This window comes from Mustela nivalis, assembly GCF_964662115.1.
Source record: "Mustela nivalis genome assembly, chromosome: 16".
In the NCBI taxonomy this organism is placed as follows: domain Eukaryota; kingdom Metazoa; phylum Chordata; class Mammalia; order Carnivora; family Mustelidae; genus Mustela; species Mustela nivalis.
Window position 1 is genome coordinate 30,120,242 of NC_139035.1, and position 21,386 is coordinate 30,141,627.

Genomic DNA, 21,386 nt, shown 5'->3' on the forward strand with positions numbered 1-21,386 from the left:
GACCTGGCGGGGCAGGGGGCGGGGCGCCGAACAATCCCAAAGTTAGCACAGTTTCCCTCATTAATGTGGTGCCGTGTAACATCGGGAGAAAGTGAGTGTGAGCACATGAGGACCTCGTGTGCCCCTTCAAGACACACGACTGCCCCCCCAGTGTCTCTGTTCTGTTCCCCAGAAGCTCCCACGCAGACTAGGGGCTGCAGGGGAACCAGGGGCTGAGCTGGGGAGGGAGCTCCATGGGGAAGGAGTGACTAGCTGCATGTCACCAACTGCCTACCCAGAGGGTGAGGGCAATGCATTTCTCTGTGAGGTCCTATGGATGTGCATGCCAGGGGCCAGGCCTCCTGTAGAACCCTCCACCCCACCCCACCCCCGCCTCTGTGCACAAGCCCAGGCTCCCAACCGAGTCAGACGGCTGGCCTCAGACCCACATGGCTGCAACACCCACCCTCACAGCCGCCACCCCCCACCCCCGCCAAGAGCAGGAGGTGCAAAGCGCCTGCAGGACCCAGAGCGCCCAAAGGGACAGAGACTCACCAGTAAAGGTAGTAGAAGAAGGAGAGCAGATAGAACGCCAATTTACACCAGGCCTCCTTCTGACAGTAGCTCAAGGTGTCCGCGTTCATGACTGCTGGTGGGTCATAGGCAAGCTCTGAGCTGTCAGCCGGACAGTGGAAGTACCTGCAGGGACAGAGAACACAGCATCCTTGGCTCTGGAGCTCGGAAAGGACATCCGAGGGACCTCTGCTCTCTTTGCTGCCTGGCCCTGAGAGCCACTCCACATACGGAGACCCTCCGGTACCAGGGGGGCTGCGCCCACAAACAAAGCTACCCGATGGAAGGAAACTGAGTCACCTGGAGGCGCCAAGAAGGGCCTCCTTGCTCCTGTGGGCACCCCTGTGGGTGTCAGCCCAGAAGAGGGATGGTGACACGAGGGGTGGCATTGCCACCAATCACGTTCTACCCTGGGTCTCATGCTGTTGTCCACGCAGCTCTGCTTTTCAAATCCGGGATGCTAGGGAAGGGATGTCACATTCCCATGGGAGTGTGGTGGAGTTCAGACATTTTTCTTCTTGGTAGAAGTACCCAGAACAGCCAAAGCGTATTGGCTGCGGCGGGGAGAGAGCAGCAGAGGGACCCAGCGAAGTGAGAGCACAAGGTGTGGGACAGAGGCAGGCTGAAGCAAACTATATATATCTCCATGGAACACCCAACAGAGGCCGGACTCTGGTGGTGAGGCTGGGCGGGACATGAGTGCTACCCCGGGGCTGACCTCTGGCCCCTGGCAGGGCCTCAGCGGGCTGTGGTCTGTCACTAAGTGAAGGAGGCTGGAGGCCGGGCCGGAGAGAGGCCCTGAGCAGAGGACCCCTGGGCTCAGAAGAGCGCCCTGTCGCTAGGATCCTGGGCCCTGCTGTTCCAGCCCATCTTCACCCCCCAAAGGACAGCGACAATGTCGGTCATCACAGAGTGCCAGGAGGACAGCAAAACCTGGGTTCAGTGACGCCTGCCAGCTGGCAGGCCTCATTCCTCGCCTCTCCAGGGGCAGGTTGCAAACAAGGGGCCTTTGGTGAGACCTCGTTCCAGGGGGCCCAGAGGGCCAGGCAGCCAAGCAGCTCAGTGGAGAGAGTCAGGGCTCTGTGGGTCACCGGCCACCAGACTGACCTTCCTCCAAACTACCACTGACCCCTCCGAGCCTCAGCTTTGCCATCTGTAAAATGGGGGCAAAAATGCATTGAGACAACTGGGTGTAGAATGCGATGCGGGACCAGATGGATGTGCCCCGCTGCTTTCCACCAACACCTAAGAAAGAGCTGGGTCGGCAGGACAGCATTCTGGCCTGGGCCCGGGGGGAAGCGGGAACAGAAACCCAAGGAAGTCCATCTTCAAGGACTCTGATTTCCAAAGGACCCTCTGCTCCTCATGCCTTTTCGTTTCCTGAGCACTTAGGAATTTCTGGAAGTAGGCTAGAAGGTCAGACAAGGGCAGTCCCCACCCTGGGGGTGAAGAGACCATAGCCACTCCTGCCTCCCGCCTCCCTCTCCCCCCTCCCCCGCCTGTGCCTCCCTGCCAATGGCCTTGAGAAGCAGGGCACCAGTCAGAGCCTCATAAAGCCACCATGTCTTTGATACCCGGGGCAACAGGACGACTGATCCATACAGAGGCGGGGCTGAACTGGGCCCTTCCCTGTCCTGACTCAGCGACCCTGGGGGTGCTTTAACCTTGTGAGTCGCAGGTCCCCAACCCCCACCCATGGGTGAAACAGAGAAGGGGCCACAGCTCACCGGATTGTGCTCACCGGGCTGTCCGTATACTGGGTGAGCTGAGCCCACACAGCCCCAGAGCCGGCAGGAAAGACATTCCAACACCATGTTCCCGCCTGACTGCTCTCCAAGCTCAGACCTCAGGGGGTTACGCTCACTCAAAACAGGACTCTCTCGTGGGCGCCTGTGGGGCTCAGTCAGTGAAGTGTCCTCCCTTCAGCTCAGGTCATGATCTCAGGGCCCTGCGGGCTCCCTGCTCAGCGGGGAGTCTCCCTTTCCCTCTGCCCGCCGCTCCCCTGCTTGTGTCCTCTCTCTGTGTCTCTCTCTCTTGCTTACTCTCTATAGATCAAATAAATTAAATCTTTATAAAAAACGAGAACAGCAGGACTTTCTTGTGTAAGTGAGTCATTTTCTTTTCTTCCTAACCTGTGCTTTCTCCTCTCCTCCTGCCCCCGTCAGTGGCGCCACCCCCTCCTTCAAGGCTGCCTCTGCCCCGCCCCCTGCACCTGCTCACAGGCCAAGTTCACCTCCACGGACCCTCTCTGTCTCTTCCAACATCCACTGCTCCGTCGCACTGGGAGTCAAGTTCCGTTCTCTCTTCCCCTGCGAGTCCATGGTGACCTCCTAATTCCAGATTCACAAGTTCACCGTCTTACCCATCTGCACAGCTGCCACCGGTTGCTTTCCTAAAACTTAGATCAGGCAATGCCACTTTCTCCCCCAAAAGCTGCTGAGAGTTTCCACTTCCTACAGAATACATTGATCCCAACGTCCCCAGCGGAGAGTTCCGGATCCTCTGCGGTCTGTCAAGCCTACATCGATTCACATCCAGTCATGTCTCCCCCAGGACCCTGTAAGCAGCCGCGCTGAGCCAGGGCCCTTCCCCAACACACTGAGTGCTGTCTTACCTCCGAGCCTGTGTCCACGCTAGCCCCCCAACCTGCTGACTTGGCACCGTCTCCATACTAGTCTAACTCACATGTTTGCTTCCCTGTGTGCCTTCCTCATGTCTGCTAAGACTCTTCTTCCCTGTGGCACTAGAGTACACAGTCCTCAAGGGTAAAGCTTCTGTCTCACATCCACACGGCAGTCCCCTCCAGTGCCCGGTGTGGGGCACGCCTCCTGTGCCTGCTAGATGAAGGAGTGCGCGCCCCAGACGTGACAAACACAGGCTACATTTTATGGTAAAATGAGTGATGAGATGTTGGTGGGAAGGAAGCTCTGGGAGCAGGGGGCAAAGGGTGGTTCGTTCACCTGCATAGCTGCCTTCTGTACTCCAGTCCCCCCTTCCTGCGTCCTAAGTCCAGATGGTGACCGGATTTTACAGAAAGCCCGGATCACATGATCTGATGCATAGTCTCGACAGAGAATAGAATATTTAAAATCAGAAGTGTCCCAGAAAATCCAGCCCATCTGGTAGGTCATTTTTTATTAAGATATAATTCAGGGGCTCCTGGGGGGGGCCTCATCAGTTAAGCATCCGACTCTCTGTTTCAGCTCAGGTCGTGATCTCAGGATCACGAGATGGAGCCCCAGGTCAGGCTCCACGCTGGGGGTGGAGCCTGGTTGGAATTCTCCCTTTGCCCCCACTCTCTCGCTCTCTAGGATAAATAAATCCTAAAAAAAAAAAAATAAAAAGATACAATTCACATACCAGAAAGTTCACCTTTTCAAAGTATACAATCCAGTGATTGTTGGCATGTTCACAGAATTTTCTGGCTATCAGTAGTATCTACTTCAGAACATGGTCACACCCGAAAAAGACCCCACACCCCTTGTCTGCCCCCATCCCTTCCCTCCAAGCCCCTGGCAACCACCCTCTACTTCCCTTCTCTTCAGAGTTGCCCATTCTGGACCTTTCCCATAAACGGCCTCTTGGGACCGGCTTCTTTCCCTTGTCACCCATGTTACAGCATGTGTTGGTACGTGATTACCTTTTATTACCAAATCACACGTCCTTGCAAGGACATACCGCATTTTGTTTACCCATTCCCCTGTTGACAACAATCTGGATGGTTTCCGTTTGTGGACGATTGTGAATCATTCAAAATCATAAGGTTGTGAATCTTAACACCAGGCCCCTGAGGGACAGAGCCGTCACCCAGCAGTTGCTGGAAGAACGGGTCTCCGAAAGGCAGGGAAGGGAGGGAGGAGAGGCTCCGGGCAGCTGGTCTGTTTGGACGACACGGTCTCTGCAGGGCCGGCTGCCCACGCAGAAGGGAAGAAGCCCAGAGCAGTCCTGAGCAGACTCACCGCCAGAAGTGATAGAAAAGTAGAGGGATGTTCAGCCCCAGGGTGAGCCACTCCTGAGCACACAGGAACATGATGCAGAAGAGGCTGTGGATGGAATATTCCGGAAGCACCAGCTGCAGGGGGAGCAGAGACACAGGCCTGCATCAGCGGGAGGGAGAGTCTCTCCTGCCCCACAGGCTGCCACCGTGCTTCGACCCCGAGGCTGCCCTGACACCATGGCCCAGCTCTGCTCTGTTCTCCTCCTTGGGGTCCCAAAGTCATGCTTCCTACCCAGGTCCAAGGGACGTAGGCTCTCAGCACCCTACTTACCAGAACGGGGCACTTGCTTCTGGGGTCACCCCTGCATGGTCGCAGAGGGCAGGAGGAAACACCCCCAGCGGGTTTCCATGGTTCTGTAACCCCCCCTGCTCCTGGCTTCCCGGTCCCTACGTACCCCCCTCTACAAACTGACACTCCTACAGCAAACACATGTATTTGTTTCAGATGGAGGCAGACTGGGAAGCATCGAGAAACAGCATTTTGCTGGATGTGGATGGACTGGGAGCCCACGAGAGAGACGGCAGTGATGACGGGGGAGAAAGAGAGGCCACCCCAGACCAGGAAGGGGCCGACGCTCGGGGACCAGCAGGAAGACTGAGCTCGCCAGCCCGCAGGGCAGCCACATGAGGGTAAATGGTGAAACGAGCTTCAAGTCGTGAACTCCCCAGGGTGTTTAATAGAAATCAAAGTTGTAACGGAGATCACAGTGACTGTAAAGGAGAAACCTGGTCCCCAGGCCAATAAATTCACCCCTAGAAGGACGCGCACCCTCTTCCCCCTAACATATGCAACATGAATGCCTCCGCACTCCTTGAAAAACCTTTCCAGCCAGCCTTCCAGGCTCATCTCCAATGTGAGTTCACTGCCCGCTGCTGCGAGGACCCAGCACGTGGAGCGCTGAGCCGAGCGTGCACACTGGCCAGGAAGACCTCACCCATTTCATCCATGACCCAACTTCTGCCGTCACTCCTCCTGGTCCAATCCCCTGCCCAGGCCCTAGGTCTCACCTCCTCGTCCTGGCAGACATTTCCACCTGGATACTCCTTAACCACCCCCGTCCCTCCCGCCCCTGCAACCCCGCCAGCTCTGGCTCCTCCGTGGTGCCCGTCCCCTCTCCACTCTGCTTCCAAATCTTGCCATTTCTCCTTCACATGGACTTGTGGTTGTTTTCCGCTTTCCCCAGCACCACCCCTGCTGGTCTGGGTCCCGGCACCCCTTCCCGCAGCCAGGGCAAGAACTTTCTGGCAGGTTTCTGTCCGTGCACGCACGCCCATGGTCTTGGAGAGCCGTCCTCTCTCCCCGCCCACACACACCTCTCTGCTCAGGTCCTGAATCCACAAACTTGTTTTGCATGTGATTTTACTCGTGTTAGAAGTGGTTTAACTACATTTACACATCTTCCTGTTCGCTGGTGGGGACCTTCATTCCTGGCATTAGCTCACAAAGATCTGTGCTGACTGCTAGCCTGAGGACTCGGGGAGCAGGGCACAGTGATGCCGCTCCTTTGTCTTCACTGCGGGACGCCGGGGGCCTCTCCCAGCCTGCACACAGGGAGATGTGACGGAGTAGAAGGATGGGACCCAGGAGACAGGGGGAGAGGAAGATGGTGAAGAACGTGCCCGCCCGACCGCTGTGCGCCTGCTCCCGCCCCCTCCGCACGTCCCAGGCAGACGGCTGAGCCGCCGGTGTAAGCGTGCCTGGGGCCAGACATCCTGGGACCCCTCACGGAAGCCACAGGGAAGGTCCCATGGCTGAGTGTGGCCACAGGGAGTGGCAGCCATGAGACCCAGTCTCCGGGGACTCAGGCAACAAGCTTTTCAACTGTGACCACGTGGGGCTAAAAATACCAGCCCAGGATCTGCAAAGTGTTAGGTAAGTTCTGGCGGTTACATAATGGCCACTGCGCGGTGCTGAGCGAGGCAGCTGACCACAAGGGGCCTTTCCCCCCTCATCTGTAAACAGCAGCCCTGATGGCCTACTGGTGAGGCTGCTGGGGGGACCCAGCTTCTCCCCTGCATAAGGCTGCTCTCAGCGGCAGGGCGGTGTCGGAACGGGAGGCGCACTGTGATGAACGAGGCCATCACAGTCACCAGCAATCCAGCTGACCCCAACCTTGGGTGGGTCCCTTGTTGCTCTTACCCAGGACCGATTCTGGTTCCCAGATTCTCTGCTCAGACTCCTCTGAACCGCACCTACCCCTGCTTAAACTAAGCTCCCAGCTTCCCCCAGCAGGGACAGAAACCAAACCTGCCTCTCCCACTGAGAAAACCCAGACCTGCCTGTTTTCAAGGACACCAGGCAAGGACATCTTGTGTCCATCTGCTTTGAGGCCAGTGGGTGGGAAAAGAAAGGATAAGGTCCTTTCGTTTGATTCCCCCAAAACAGGAGCCCTCCTGGGATGAGCAGGGAGAAGACCATTTTCTCAGGAGCTTCCAGGAGGAAGCGCCCGTGTCACTAGTCCCCAGGTGGGACCTGCACCCCCAGTTCACCTCAGGGGTGGGGCCGCGGGAAGGAGGGAAAGAAGGGTCGTGTGCCTGGGAACCTGGACTTTCGCTGACCTGGAAGGCAAGGAGAAAACCACCCCAAGTGTCGGCAGGACCCTTCGGAGACCCTTTGCTCAAGGGAGGCTGCTTTCTCTGCAGCCACTCTGGGCAAAGGGCTCCTGGAGGGCAGCCGGGCAAGAGCTCAAGCGGGCCGGGGGCTGGGAGGAGGGAGCAGCGTGGCCTCCCTCCAGGGCTCTGATCCCTCGTGCTGGGGCCTGGCGCCCTGGCCTCAGCTGGCTTGAGTAGCTGGGACCCTGACAGCTAGGCATGGCTGACCTGAGTATTGCCCGTTTAATGGTGCTAGCCAGCTGAAGTTTTGACCTCCTGGAATGTGCCCCAATGTCCACCCAATATTCTAAGGGGTAAGCGGATGACTATGGTACCCAGGTGCCCAGCACAGGGTCACTTGGTCTAGAAATGTAATTTGAAAAGCCACCAGAAACCAGTCGGATGCGTGCTGAGGCGTGTCCCCAAGAACCCTGGGCCTGGCTCTGAGCCCCGCACAGCCAGCAGCAAACCCTGGTGCCCGTCCCGTGTCAGGGTCAGGGCCAGAACTGCATGGCTGCTCCTGGGGACCAGGCCCAGCCTCCAGGGACTCCAGTCCATGATCATGTCCCTATGGGCCTGTTCTGAACACCAAGAGCTCAAGGAGAATCAGAGGGAGACAGCAAGGAAAGGACTTCCCTGCTTGGGTCCCAGCACGTGAGGACAGAAGCACTTGCCTTCCCTGGGGAGGCGGGTGGTCACCGAGGGCACAGAGAGGGCCCGGGAGCCAAGGGGCGTGGTTTCCAGCCCATGGGCCTCCCACCCTCTCCTTCCCCCGCCATCCCTGAGCACATCTTATGCAAACCAGGGGAGTCTCTGTGGCCTTCCTGCCCACCCACATGGACTCACTTCTCTGCAACAGAGGCACAGGGAGAGAAGGTGGGGAGCAAACCCACACCCCCGCTGCCTACTGCGCCTGGCTCCCCAGCGTGTGCACAGCCCAGTTCACAGCTCAGCCGGGAGGCCCCAGCTGACCAAGCTGCGCCACCTGTCCCACAGGCTCCAGACATGCCACAGGCTGCTCAGGCTCCCGCTCACCTTACCCCGGCCACCACAGCCACCCGGTCCTTCCTACCCTGACTGCTCCTAGGACCAGCTGTCGGCACCTCTGGCCTTACTGCCACTCCCTGGGGGTCCTGCCCACCAGCCGTACCACCTGTGGGGACACCAACCCACTAGGGAAACTCCCCATTTTGATCCAGAGGGAAGTGTGCATGCCCAACCCCACGAGGAAGAATGTTCCTTCCACCTGAATTCATAGGGGTCTCGGCTCTTTCTGGAGGACAGGGAAGCTGGGAACAGATGGCTCAGCTCCCTGACCTCCCTCCCTACCCCAGCTGCTCCTCCAGGCCCTTTCCTTAAGCCTCCGGCTCCTAGCAGGGCTCTGAGAACCTCAGCGGGAGGGTGTGGCTAAAACACACATGGCTGAGGCTCACCCCAGAGGTTCAGATTTTGTAGGCCTGGGTGTGTGTGGGGGGTCTTTCCCAACCAGATCCCAGGAACTGCTGGGAACAGTGCTCCTCACAGTGCTCCTGGGACCAGCACCACCAGTGTCGCCTGGGAGCTTGTGAGAAATGCAGAACTGGGGCTCCACTCCAGACGGGCGGAACCAGAACCTGCAGTTAACCCGCAGGAGATCCACGTGCACATTCAAGTTTGCGAGAGGGCCCCTGGAGCACGGACTCTCAGAACAGGGTCCTCCCGCCACCTGCCCCAGAATGCCTGGGGCATGCACGTTAAAACGCAGATTTCTAGGTCCTCCACAACTCTACCCAGAAAGACTCTCTGGGCCAGGAATCTGCATTTGTTAGGACTGACCCAGGTGATTCTGTTAAACATTGGAGCTGAGGTTCATAGACCAAGGACTCGAAGAGGACACAAGGCAGAGGCTTCCTTTCTGAACACCTGGGGTCTCCTTCCTCACCCCCAACCACCAGCGGGACCATCTACACTCTCGGACTCGAGCCCTGGGCAGGCAGCCTTCACAGGTAAGAGCAGTGTGTCCGGCTCCCGGGTCCCCCAGCCCCCACTGTGTGGGAGAACACTCTGGAAACAACCCCCAGGTTAGCCCTGGCGTCTTCCGGGCATGGGGTCATCTCCCTCATCATCCTCCACCACCCAAACGCCAGCCTCCCATCCCTGCTCCTGTTCCTGGCAGGCTACCCACCCCCAAACCCGGCTCCTTTCACCAGTCTTCCTCCTGTCAGGTGGGCTTTCCAGTTTGGGGAGGGGCCGGGTCCCTTTTACGACCAAGCCTCTGGGCCCCAGCCCTACCCCGCCCATACCTCCCCAGCTGCCTCTTGTCACCGTTGTCTTCTCGCAGCTTCCAGACACACTTGAATTCCTAACACCCCTCTGCCACTTCCTCATGCACGGTTACCAAGTACCTAAGAGCCTGGCGAGGGGGAGGTAAGAATAAAAGCCTTCTCTCGAATAATGCCGCACTTTCAGAGGGACACATGCCTGGGAATCCAGGGAGATCTTAAGTCCCACTCCGCTCCCCACTCCTTCATTCCTTTTCTTTAAGCCAGGGATGGTGGGAGTAGGAACTGGGGTCAGGATACAGGGAGTGATTAGGCAAAAGCTCAAATTGTCTGAGAGGAGAGACGCTAAGGGGGCAGGGGAATGTTCTAGAAGGAGAAGGGCAGAAGGGCAAGGATTTCACAAGCCTGCCTGCTGGTGCTGGAGAGCCCACTTGCACACGCAGCAGATCCGTATCATAAGCACTGGCCAGGCACGAACGCCGAGCAGTTTGGTGAGTGGAGACTGCGGCATAGGCGCGCAGGGTGCGCGTGGAGCCTGGAGCATCACCGGACGGGAGCCAGAGCACAGCGTGCAAGCAGCTCCATACACGGAGAGGGGAGACAAGACACGCGTGTTCTGAATGCACTCCTTGGAGGGAGCCCAGCTGAGGTCCTGAGGTTGCTGCTCTGGGGAAGGCAGAGTGTTGGGCAAAGGGCATCCCCATGAGGCCCTGGTGTCAGCCTTCCCTGTGGCTTGAGAGAGTCACATTCTCCTTTCCATTCTGGAATATGACCTACAAACCTCCCCTGGAGGTGAGACGGAGACTTCGTACCGGCTTCCTACAGCCCAAGACAGCAGGGAATGGCTGTGGAGAGCTCTCCTGACCCGGGAAAGGCCACATGACAGCTAGGGGGCTTCTGTCCTACTATTGTTCTAGGCCCCGAGCAGAGAATGTGGTGCACCATGGGAGAGTCAGTCTCCAGGCTGGAGTCCCTGCCATAAGGCTCCCCCAGAATCTAGGCTCAGCAGCTAGCCATGCCCACCCAAGCTGCCCTCCGAGCCCCGGCTGAAGGCAGGGAGCCCCAGCTCTCCTCCTGACTCCGGTCCTCTCCATGGGACGCTTCTGTCCCCAAATCTCTCCTGGAACAGGCACCACAGACAGTTTCTTACTAGAGCGAGGAGGCTGGTAGCAGCCTGGGGCCTGAGCAGCACATACATTCCCAAAGGAGAGCATTTTCCAGGATAAAGACTAGACGATTATCCTACTTAACAGCTCTGAAGTGTGTTAATTACCTATTACCTCCAGCTGCTTGGAGACTTTATGCTCAAAACTAGCAAAGGAGACTGAACAGGAGAACAAGTATGGGCACCTGGGGACGGAGAGCTGTCAGTCTTATTTGCTGCGTGCCCATCAGCACCCACAAGGGGAGGTGGGCTCAACGTCCAAACCCCGAGCCCTCAGGCAAAGACAAGACTGGTGAGCAGTGTCCTCCAGAGTGCGGGCACAGGGTGGTCTGAGTTCAAGCACAGTGACCCCTAAACAACACAGGTCGAACCACCCAGGTCCACTAAGACGTGGATTTCTTACAGCACGGGGTGGTAGAGGTATTTCCTCTTCCTGTCTTAGTGGCATTTTCTCTATCTTGCTTGACTGCAAGAATACAGTATATAATCTGACAGGTCACAAACGTTGGCGCCCCTCAACCCCCCAACACCATTCAAGGGTCAACAGTGAACACAAGTGTGTTTTCCAAACTCTCACAAAGGTGGATAGTAGCAGGACTGTGCCACACTTTACTGGGAATTTGAGCAAGTTCATGTTTTGGAGAAAAGGCAAAAGAATATGCTAACTCCGGCTTCCAGGAAGGGCTCGAGTGGCAATATCTTGGCTGGAAACAGTATTTGATTCAGGAACGAGAGCTGGACTCTAGACCTGCCCGTCCCACGTCAGAACCTTGGGGGAGCTGTTTGAGGTCAAGGGCAGTCAAGTTTCTTCATCGATAACATGTGGCTAAGAACGGCGCCGAGGAGAAGAGGCATCTGACCCGCACGTTCCTACACACCCGCAGGTCATGTCAGCTCAAGTACTTTGAGTTTTTAGATTTTGAGCAATTAAAGTCTCTTGAAAATTAAACCGATATGTCTTCCCTTTCCCCTCCAGTCCATTTCTAGTGCTTGCAATTTTTTTTTAAATCCTCTCCCTCCGTGCATTTCTGTCCACAGAAAAGCCATGTCACCATTAGCTACTCTGAGGTCCTAAAGCTCTCATGCCCCTCAGGAGTGACATCCCCACCACTCATCCCACCAAGTCCCACACGTGTCTGTGTGTGTGTCTCCCTGGGTCCCTCTCCATGCAGCTCCAGCAGCACAGCACCTGGTAAGCACCAGCAAACTCACCACTTGCTTCCTCGACAAACGCGCGCTGAGGGCCTCCTGAGGGGCTCAAACATCGGACAGGCAATGGAGGTACCGATCATCGAGCACCGCGCCATTGCTCCCCGGGCAGGTGCGAGGGACCCCGGCTGAGCAGCAGAAGGTGCACCATACTTAGTAGTAAGCAAGCCCAAACAACGGGCAGTGGGGAAACTGAGGCAGACACGCAACCCTACCGCACAAACAGGACACAGTGGGGGCCAGTGCCAGCCTCTGCCAACTGTCATGGGAGCGACGGCCACTGCTTGACAGGCCGGCCTCCCAACTGCCCCCTCAGCCCAGATCCCGGCCCACTCTTAGCAGGAGCCTCTCCGTTCCAACCTGCAATGCTTTCCTGCTGCTTCTAGAATAGGACCCACTCCTTATGATGATCTCCATGGCCCTATGTGACCTGGCCCCCCTGCCTTCCTGAACACCAACCTGCATCGCTCCCTTGCCCACTCACTCAAGCCAGACTCATCCCCTTGCTGATCCTCACACCCAGCCTGCCTGTTGCTACCTCAGGGCCTTAGAACACACCATCGCCCCTGATCTCCTCTTGATGGGCTCCTCCTCATCCTGGAATGCACTCACAGTCACCTCCTCAAAGGAGCCCACCCTCTGGGCCCAGAGTTGTTCTGTTCAGTTCTCTTTAGGTGCATCACAGAACCTACCATCACTGTCTGAACATGTCAACTGCGCATCTGTTTACTTGTCTACTGCAAGATACTCATGACTCCCTCCCTAGCACCTGGACCTGCAGCTGGCACACAGTGTCACTTTGTGCTGAGTGAACGGTCAGTGTGTGTGCAAACACCATGATCACCACCCTGAACTGATTGCTCAGTGCAAAACCTGCACAGCTGTCTTGGAGATACACACGGCACTGACTCCACGGTCACTCAGCAAGCCTCGGGGCCAGCAGTCTGCCTCCCACACCCACAGATGGGAGTCCCAGCCCCAGCCAGTCCTTTACAGCACCTGCAGCGGGTCCCCAAGGGGTTGAATAAAGCAGAAGGGGTGCAGACTCGATCACGGCTCAGCAATTCGAGCTCAGAGTGTCCAGGGCAGCAGGTGAGGCCCAGCAGGAGGCCCGGCCATGAGACCGGAAGAGGTGAGCAGAGACTTCCATGACTACTAACCCCACTTCTGTGGCTCCTACTTATTCACTCAACAGTCACCGTACTTGGGGCCCATGTGCCCAATGGTGGTGATACAGCAAGGGAAAGAACCGTCGCCCCATCTGTAGGAAGCTTCCATCCTGGTGTGGAAAACATGTACTGGGAGAGGGAAGAATGTGACACCAGGAGCCGCAAAACCAGTGGTCGGTGGCGCGGGGTCTGGGAGGGCTGCCCTGGCCTCCCTCCTTATCTGGAAGGTCCGGGCAAGAGACAGTGGCTGTCAGGACAGGATAGGCAGAGGGGACAGAGCCACCCAGAAGGGCCGGGAAGACAGGAGTTCCCACCTGGTCACCGAGAGCCAGCGGGAGGGAGAGGACAAACCGTCACTCCAGGGTCCTGCACGGTGGTCGTGGGCTCACACACGGGAGGAGCACTGGAAGGGGAAGCATTCTGGGGGGCCGTGAGCCCAGCATTGGCCTGTGTCCAAAGAGTCTGGGACGGCTGGGCACATGGGTCGATCCTCACAATAGGGACCTGGAGGCTGAGGAAACTTGGCAGAGGAAATTTGGATGAGCTGCCGGAAGGCACCGAGCAGAGCAGGTGGGAAACAGAACCCAGCACGGGGCCCGGGGCCCCCCAGCGTGCAGGACGAGGGGAGAGGGAAGAGCCCGTGAGTGTAAGGAAGGGCGGCGGAGGCCGGCATTGGGACAGGCAAGCTCCCACGTCGGAGGAGAAAGGACACTGACCTCACCGGGGAGGAAACGCCCACTGGCCTGGGTCACCCACATTCCCGCTCTGTCCCTGCTGCTCAGACACAGGTGTCTGCGAAGGGCAGTCCTGGAAACGTGCTGGGGCCTAGGGTCTCCTTCCCCAGGTTTGCTTTCACAAAGGCGTCACAGATGACGGAATGACCGACCAGTCCTGCCCCTCACCTCGGGTCAGTGACCCGATGAAGATCAGTTAGTGTTAACCCCTCAGTCAGGGCACAGTCCAAACACGGTGTGGCAGCTGGAAAAATCTATGAAGTTTGGTAACAGGCTAAAGCATTCCGGAGTTTTGCAAGGTGGTTTCCAAAGCAACCTCAGGGACCAGATTCTAGAACGTTCTATTTTAAAAACACCCAGCTGATCATCAGAAAGCCAGAAGCAAAACAACGAAATAATAAGGTACACATTGGCAATCCTTATAAAGATGAGCATGTTCTCAAAATGGGAAATAATTCGTCTGTGAGAAGTATTTTGACTCCGGAATCAAACAGGCTTCGAGGTAATGCCCCAGAGGCCGGATGCCCACCTGCATTTTACACAGAATATTAAAACTGAAAGGTCCCCTGTCATTGGTGTCTTCTCTCAACTCTGGGCACAACACATTCCCTCCAGCCCTCACACTTCAGTACTTGTGCAGGCACTGTCACAATTCCGCAAGCCACGTCCTGCCAGGGGTGTCCGAGGCCAGATGACTGCGGGTGCCATCCTGCCTTCAGGAAGAGGACGATGCAGCAGACAGAGACGCAAACACAACCAAGGCAGCAGGAGATCCTGTCATGACTGCGGGATTTCCACCACTACTGCACATCAGAATCCTTGGGTAGAACTTTGCTAAAATGCAGATTTCCAGGCCCCACTTCAGAATTTCCAGAGGGATCTGTAGTTCAAATGCTGTGCTCGCTGCTCTCATGAGCAACCAGGTTTGGAAGCAGCTGGTAAAGGTGAGGGGGGAAGAGAGGACCCAGACAACAGGACAGGGACAGATGTCAGGAGGCGGCTGTGCGTCTGGGAAGGACACGGCTCTCCCACAGAAGGAGCACCACCTGGCTGGCCCGAGGCCCAGGGCCAATCAGGACAAGCCCTTGGGACAGACCCTGGGGAGGGCCATGAAGGTGGGCAAAGGCTCCAGGACAGGAGTGACACACACACACCAGCATCAGCAGAAACAACCCAGGGTTCAGATGGCCGGACCAGCACAAGCAGGCATCTGCTTTCAGAGAAATCAGTGAGCAAAACTGGGTCCTTAAAGTAAAGGAATAAAGCTCTAAGCTGGAGGGGTGTTGGTGGCGGGGAGGGGGCGCACAGTTGGTTAAGCACAGTTGGTTAAGCCAACTCTTGGTTTTGGCTCAGGTCATGATCTTGGGGTCCTGGGATTGAGCCCCACGTCGGGCTCCGTGCCCAGGGGGGAGTCTGCTTCAGATTCTCTCTCCCTCTCTCTCGCAGTCTGTCTCTCTCAAATAAATAAATAATGTAAAAAAAAAAAACCCCTAAGTTGGTTGCAGTAGGAATGAAAGGCAAGAGACAAAGAAGCAGTATTTAACATTTTTAGATGTGACTTTATTTCAGAATGGATTGTAGGTGGCTCACCAGCATGCTAATTAATCATGACATGTTGGTCTCTGTCCGGCTATATTTAGCAATACCTAGGATCATGTGTGATTTATTCGTGTTTTTAAACACTTTCCCTCTGGTTTTGTTCCATTTCCTCCTTTGAAGAAAACGCAGTGTTGTAACCACTCCGCGGCAGAGCATCCCCAGTGTGCTAGAACTGCACACACGCCACGGGGCTCACAGGGCCAGAGAAGATGCAGCCTGCGAGGGGAGTCGAACACGCGGACCGGGCTTCACTCTGCAGAACGACTGCAATGAACGCCGTAGGACGGAGAAGGCAGAGGGTATTTCTTGTTTAGTGGGTTAGAGAAAGCTTCGTGGAAGAGACATCGGAGGTGGAACTAAAAGATAATATTTTAGCCATCGGAGAACGCTCCAGGTGGTAAAATAGTGTAAGAAAAGACACAAAGAAAGGAAACCCCTGGGAAGTCTGGGTGGCTCAGTCCGTGAAGGGTCTGCCTTCAGCTCATGGGCTCCCCTCTCAGCAGGGAGTCTGCTTCTCCCTCTCCCTCTGCCGCTTTCCCTGCTCGTGCTCTCTCTCTAATAAATAAATAAAACTTTTTTAAAAATAGAAAGGAAATCACAGGGCAGTCTCACACATCTCTGTTCACAGGATTTGGCACAATCCCTGGCACGCAGTGGGGACTCCATATTTGCTGGGTGAACAGGAAAGTGTTTGAAAGGAAGTAGATTTCCATAAGGGGAGGAGAAATCACAGATAGCCTGAGAAACATGCTACGTCTTGGTCATTTGTCTTCCAACACTGGGACCCAGAGCAGGCTCTGGGACAAGGCAGTAGTACCTGATCAGGTTTGGCCAGATCATTAGCACAGGCTGAATCTGGAAGGAGGGCCGGAAAACAGACCAAAGGCTGGGGGTGGGGGTGAGGGATCCCAGCTAGTAAGCTACTGCAAGAGTCCAGGCAAAAGAGGAGGGTCTAAGCTCTTAAGGAAGGGACTTGGTGAGGAGGGTTGCCATTCATGAAGCACATGGGAAACAGAACCAACAGAGGGCAAGTGTGGTATTATATCTAAGTGACACGAAAGACAGTGTCTCCAGTAACCAACACGGGTCAAATGAATGAGCAGGGTATAAACCGGCGTGTTTATGGCTGAATGAAAGGTGAACTCAGAACCCTTCAATCCCTCTGCCTTCCTGCCTCACCCTATACAATGGGAGTTCCCACCAGCAATTTCCACATCTTGGGGAAGCACTAGGGAGGAAGCCCATGGCCTGGCTTCTCTTGCTCCTGTCCCCAAATGCCACACATTCTCTGTCCATACCTGCAAGCATGTGGCAGGCGCCTGAGGTCAGGACCTAGAGCTGCCTCTGCTCCAGCACAAGCCTGGAGCCTGCCCCTGTAGGGCACTTTCTGTGTGTGTCTGTCTCTCTCATACATGACCATGGCCGTCCATGCAGCTGGCAGCATGACACCATATTTTAATCCTCATCTAGACTTTTGTGTCTGTTCTCGACTGGGACAAACCCACAGACGTGGAGAAGTGTGGTTCTTCAGCACTTCTAACCCCAATGCAAGACATACAACTAAGTACAGGAGCTCAGCAGATGTTCAAGAATGCTAGCCCAGAATTCCAGAGGGAGAGAACAGGGAAAGGTACGGTCTGGGGGCCGCTGCCAGCTGACTGAGGACAGAAGCCCCAGCCCTGGGGGAGGTGAGCCCCGAGGAGGCAGAACCTTACGCTCAGAGGCACAGGGTGCACAGTGACTGGGGAGGAGAGGGTGCAGGGGGTCTGAGGAACGTGTCTCCCATCAGAAGGGTCATCTGTTGCTCAACCCCAGCAGAGGGCTACCTTAAAAAAAATACGGTTCTAGTATTAATGGATCTTGTGCACCTTTTTCCAAAAGCAAGCTGAAAAACCTGGATTTTTGTGTGAATATTTCAGATGCTTAAAATATTAAATGGGTTAAAGAAGACAAATGTGCAGTCCATATAGGATCCACAGGTTGCTGACTGCAACACTAGTACAGAACAAGAAGAAAACGAGGCCAAGGGCAGAACCCAAATGGACTCCGGTGTCTTTGGCATGGGGCTGGGGCTGTTAAGGCAGACAGAGGTGCGTGTGCGTGGGACAGAGGGAACCTGGAGTGCTCTTTTGCCGGGTGGCCAGAAAGGAGGACATGACCAGCAGTGTCACGCTATGGGGGTGGGGGGTGAGAATGAATGCATCAGGCTATTGGAGTTCGTTGTCAAGACGTCACTGGTGACCTTCAAGATACCAGTTTCTGTGGAATGAAAGGAGCACCTGTCACCTGCAAGTGATTCTTAGATGAGTAGGAGGAAGTGCAGGCCGGGCTGTTTGTGGCTCTTTCCAGAATCTGGCAACATATGAACAAAGAACCACGGGGGCTGGTAGCACAAAGGGTTACCAAGGCCAGTGACATTTTTAGGACAAGGAAGACAGGATGTGTTTGAAGAAAGAGCCAGAAAGTACTCAGGAAAGAGACAGCTAGTCCAGACACACTCTGGAATGAGCCGGAAGGAGACAGAATGGAGGGAGCCCATGGAAGGGGCGGCCAGCCAGTGTGGCAGGGAGGGCCCCTGAGAGAGGAATAGAGACAGGGAGCCCAACGCCAGCACCCACTTACCCACAAGCACAGAGGGTCACTGCTAGGAAACCACAGGAGAGCTGGGACACTTAGGGGAGCACAGAACGGGCACGCGATGGGGCAGCACAGGCCATGGGGCTACCCGAGGCCAGCACCAGCTGTAAGCAGGAAGGCACGGCCCGCCCAACACATAAATGTTTTACATGGGAAACAGGACACGAGGTTCCCTAACGCCAGCCTCTCAGCCCCACCCCTGCTTTTCACACTCCATGGGAACCCTGAAAAACCACCCCCACTCAGGATTCTCCGGAAAGATCATTGTCCTGAAACAAAGTACAAAGACTGTCTTAGACTAAAAGAGATGCTGGGAAACATGACAACCAAATGGAATGTGGGATACTTGACAGGATCCTGAATTTTCTTGGGGGGGAAAAAAAAGCTATAATAAAGTCCTTTACGCGGGGAGGAGGAAAACCAGCCATGAACTATAATCAGACGTCATCATCCGTGTCCGAGGGCGCGGCCAGGGGTTGCAGTTATGCTGTGGAATGTATTTGGGGGGAAGAGCTGTAAGGTGTGCAACCAAATGGTCCAGGCAAACACGCCCATGCTGTGTGCACGGGGGCAGGGAAGGGCAGACGAAGCATATGTGGTCTTGGTGAAGTCTGTGGGCACGCGTCACACGGCTCCGTCCACGTGCCCTTACACCTGACAACCTCCTCCCAGGAAGTTGAAAGTTCCCATCCAAACCTCAGCACCGCCCTGGAGACTCAGAGGGCGGGGCCCAGCCTCAGAGTTTATGAAACCGCCAACAGGGGAGTGCAGGCGTGGGCTGACCTCTGAAACCCTACCCCTCCTGGCTGGGAGTGCCAGGAGATTCTGGGAGCGAATGACTGGGTACCCGTGCACCCTTCGCAGCCCTGCACTGGGGGCCAGGGACATGGAGGGGGGTGGGGGTGGGCAATGTGGATCAGGCACCAGCCCCGCTGAGCCCCAGCGGCCAGGCCACCAACGCAGCCGAAAAGCATCAGTGAACCTGAATGATGAAGCCTGTTTAGCAAAGGGTTTCACACTGGGCTGCACATTACGGTCACCCCAGGGAAGCGTTAAAACTCCTGACGCCCAGGATTTATTCCGAACCAATTAAGTCAGAATCTCTGGGACAGACAAGAGTTCCTAAAATTCCCCCAGTGATTCCAGTGTGCAGCCAAGTCTGAAAACCAGGGTCCTAAAGAGCACTCTGCGGGCGTTAGGTATCACGGCTGATAAATATGTGGGCCAGGCGAGGACGACGGCCGGCTCCCGATTCCCTGGTTCCTCGGGGGTCTTCCCCAGGCTGGCAGCCTCGTTCGGGGACCCCTAAACCAGCTCTTGAGCCAAGAATCGAGGTTCTGACACCATTTGTTTCTTGAAAGACAGAAACTCATCTTTTTCTCATGAAGCATAAACATCCCTAGTATTTTTACACATGTGAACTCCCCCATGGTTCCGCAGGACCCCGTCAGCTCTCCCGCCAGCCACGGCGGGGTCCACATGCAGCACACCGCACTGTTGAGGTGGAACGAGGCAAGGACCTTCGTATCTCCTCTGCCCCAACACACATGAGCATGTGCACACACACGCACAGGTGCATACATGTGCATACCTGCCACACTCAAAATGTATGAGTCCCTGCAGGTCTGCCGGCTTCCTACATCAGCCCCTGATGGGTTCCAAATGCTCTAACTTGGGGTGCACGCTGGATGGCTGTCAACAGCAGGGTACCCATCATGCCCTGGAAGAGACCAGGGTCTGGCGCACTGGCCCCTGTATGTGGCCGGTATACCTGCATGGGGTGTGCCTTCCGTGGAGTGCGGGCCGCGCCTCCCACTGCAGCCACGTGCATGACGTCAGCGCATGCCACAGTGACGTGGGGTGGGCGCCGGATGGGAGAACCGACAGTCTGTGTGCTGCAGGACGTGAGTGACATCCCCTGTGCAGGAGGAGGACACCCCTGGAACTCCCACATGTTTCTGGTCGTGAAATAGGGGTGTGCGCACACCCTCTTCTCCCCCGGAAAGAGCTCCGAACCGGCCTGGGAGGGAAGGTTCTCTGGAGGCCAGTGCGAGTCCTGCAGTGTCCTGAAGACTCTGGAAGCCAGCAGGGGACTTTGTGCAAAGCGTAGAGGCAGCTCCACCCAGCAGTGTGCTTCTGCAGGACCTGGACAGGGAGTAAGCTGCGCTGGCAGAAGGAAACTGCCTGGAGCTTCCAGCAGAGTCCCCACAGCCTGTATATGAGAGGAGCTGACGGGGGTGGGGGGGGGAAGCGAGGGGGGAAGGGAGTGTGGGATCTAGTGTCTGCAGGGTCTCCCAGAAGTGCTCCGCCTTGGCACCCATCAGAATCACGAGGAGGGGAGGGGACTTTTGAAAACACCACTGCCCATGTCCCCTGGACTAGTTAAGTGAGACTTTGTGCAGGCCAGTCCTCATACCCAGATTTTAGAAGCTCCCTGAGAGATTCGAATGTGCTGATGGGACTGGGAAACTCTGATCACCCAGAAGGTCTGCAGACAGAAAGTCAGCCTGTGGGCTCCCCAGGAGCATCTGGCCACAGAGACCTCAACACAGGGCAACAGTCACCCCCGCACACAGCTGGGGGTGCGGCACACGGCTTCCACCTTTTGGAAAAATAATCTGGCGATTTTTTTTTTTAAGTACAAATTCATATACTCTTCAGCCTGACAATTTTATTCCTGGAATATAAAGTCACAAAGGTGCTCACTGGGGGGTATTTACTGGCAGGGGCCAAATAAACAAGGCTAAAAACAGAATGTCCAGGAATCCGTGGACTGTCTGTGGGATGGCATATAAGGACAGGTTCTTAGGCAAATCCATTTTGATTTTGAAGAGTTAGCTCTGTGCTAGTGACCTACAGGAGAGTCCCTAATGTCACCATATGTGGGCAGGAAACAAGTGCAAGAGACCAATTTTTCCATTATTGGGAAAAAGAAACAAGTAAGTCAGCTCCAAGAGAGAGCGTGTGTGTGTGTGTGTGTGTGGACACGCACGTGCACCTGTCGTGTTCAAAAGTGCAAGGGAATGTGAGCACAGGGAGGCAGGCCTCAGCTGGTGCCATCAGTTAAGTTAGAGTTTTAGGGAAGGAGAAGAGTTGGGGGTTTGTTAGTATTTCCTTTGTATTAACTTCGCATCAGCCCCATTTCTAGTAAAAATGAGGACAGACTACTTTCACAATTAAAATGAACCACAATTCAAAGGAAAACCAAAGAGTGAGCCCTGGGCTAAGGCTGCTCAGGGTGGAGTCTGGGCTTAGGGTCCCAGCCACGTGTCCTCATGATCCCGTCGGTGAGGGGGGACCCGGGGACACAGCGTCAAGTACTTCTCACAGCAGCTGGCAGATTTTCTACCACCCACGATAACTTAATAAACATCATCGTCGTGGAGAAAACATTCCTTCAGCCTCTAGGGAACAGGCTTCCACGTCTAGGGAGGCACGACCCCTCCTAGCAGAGAGACAGGACCCAGGACC

The 21,386-nt window shown here is 55.9% G+C and overlaps 1 protein-coding gene across 2 annotated transcripts in view; it reads right to left on the reverse strand.

Annotated features, from left to right (window-relative positions):
- The window catches only part of CNIH3 (cornichon family AMPA receptor auxiliary protein 3), a 90,219-nt gene that overhangs the window by 3,687 nt on the left and 65,146 nt on the right, over positions 1-21,386 (reverse strand). For both annotated transcript variants that reach the window (XM_082704519.1, XM_082704518.1), the window contains 2 exons: positions 4,512-4,624; positions 535-678 (listed from right to left, as the gene is read on the reverse strand). In XM_082704519.1, coding sequence (XP_082560645.1) covers positions 535-678; positions 4,512-4,624 — 257 coding nt within the window. The remainder of the gene's footprint in view (positions 1-534; positions 679-4,511; positions 4,625-21,386) is intronic.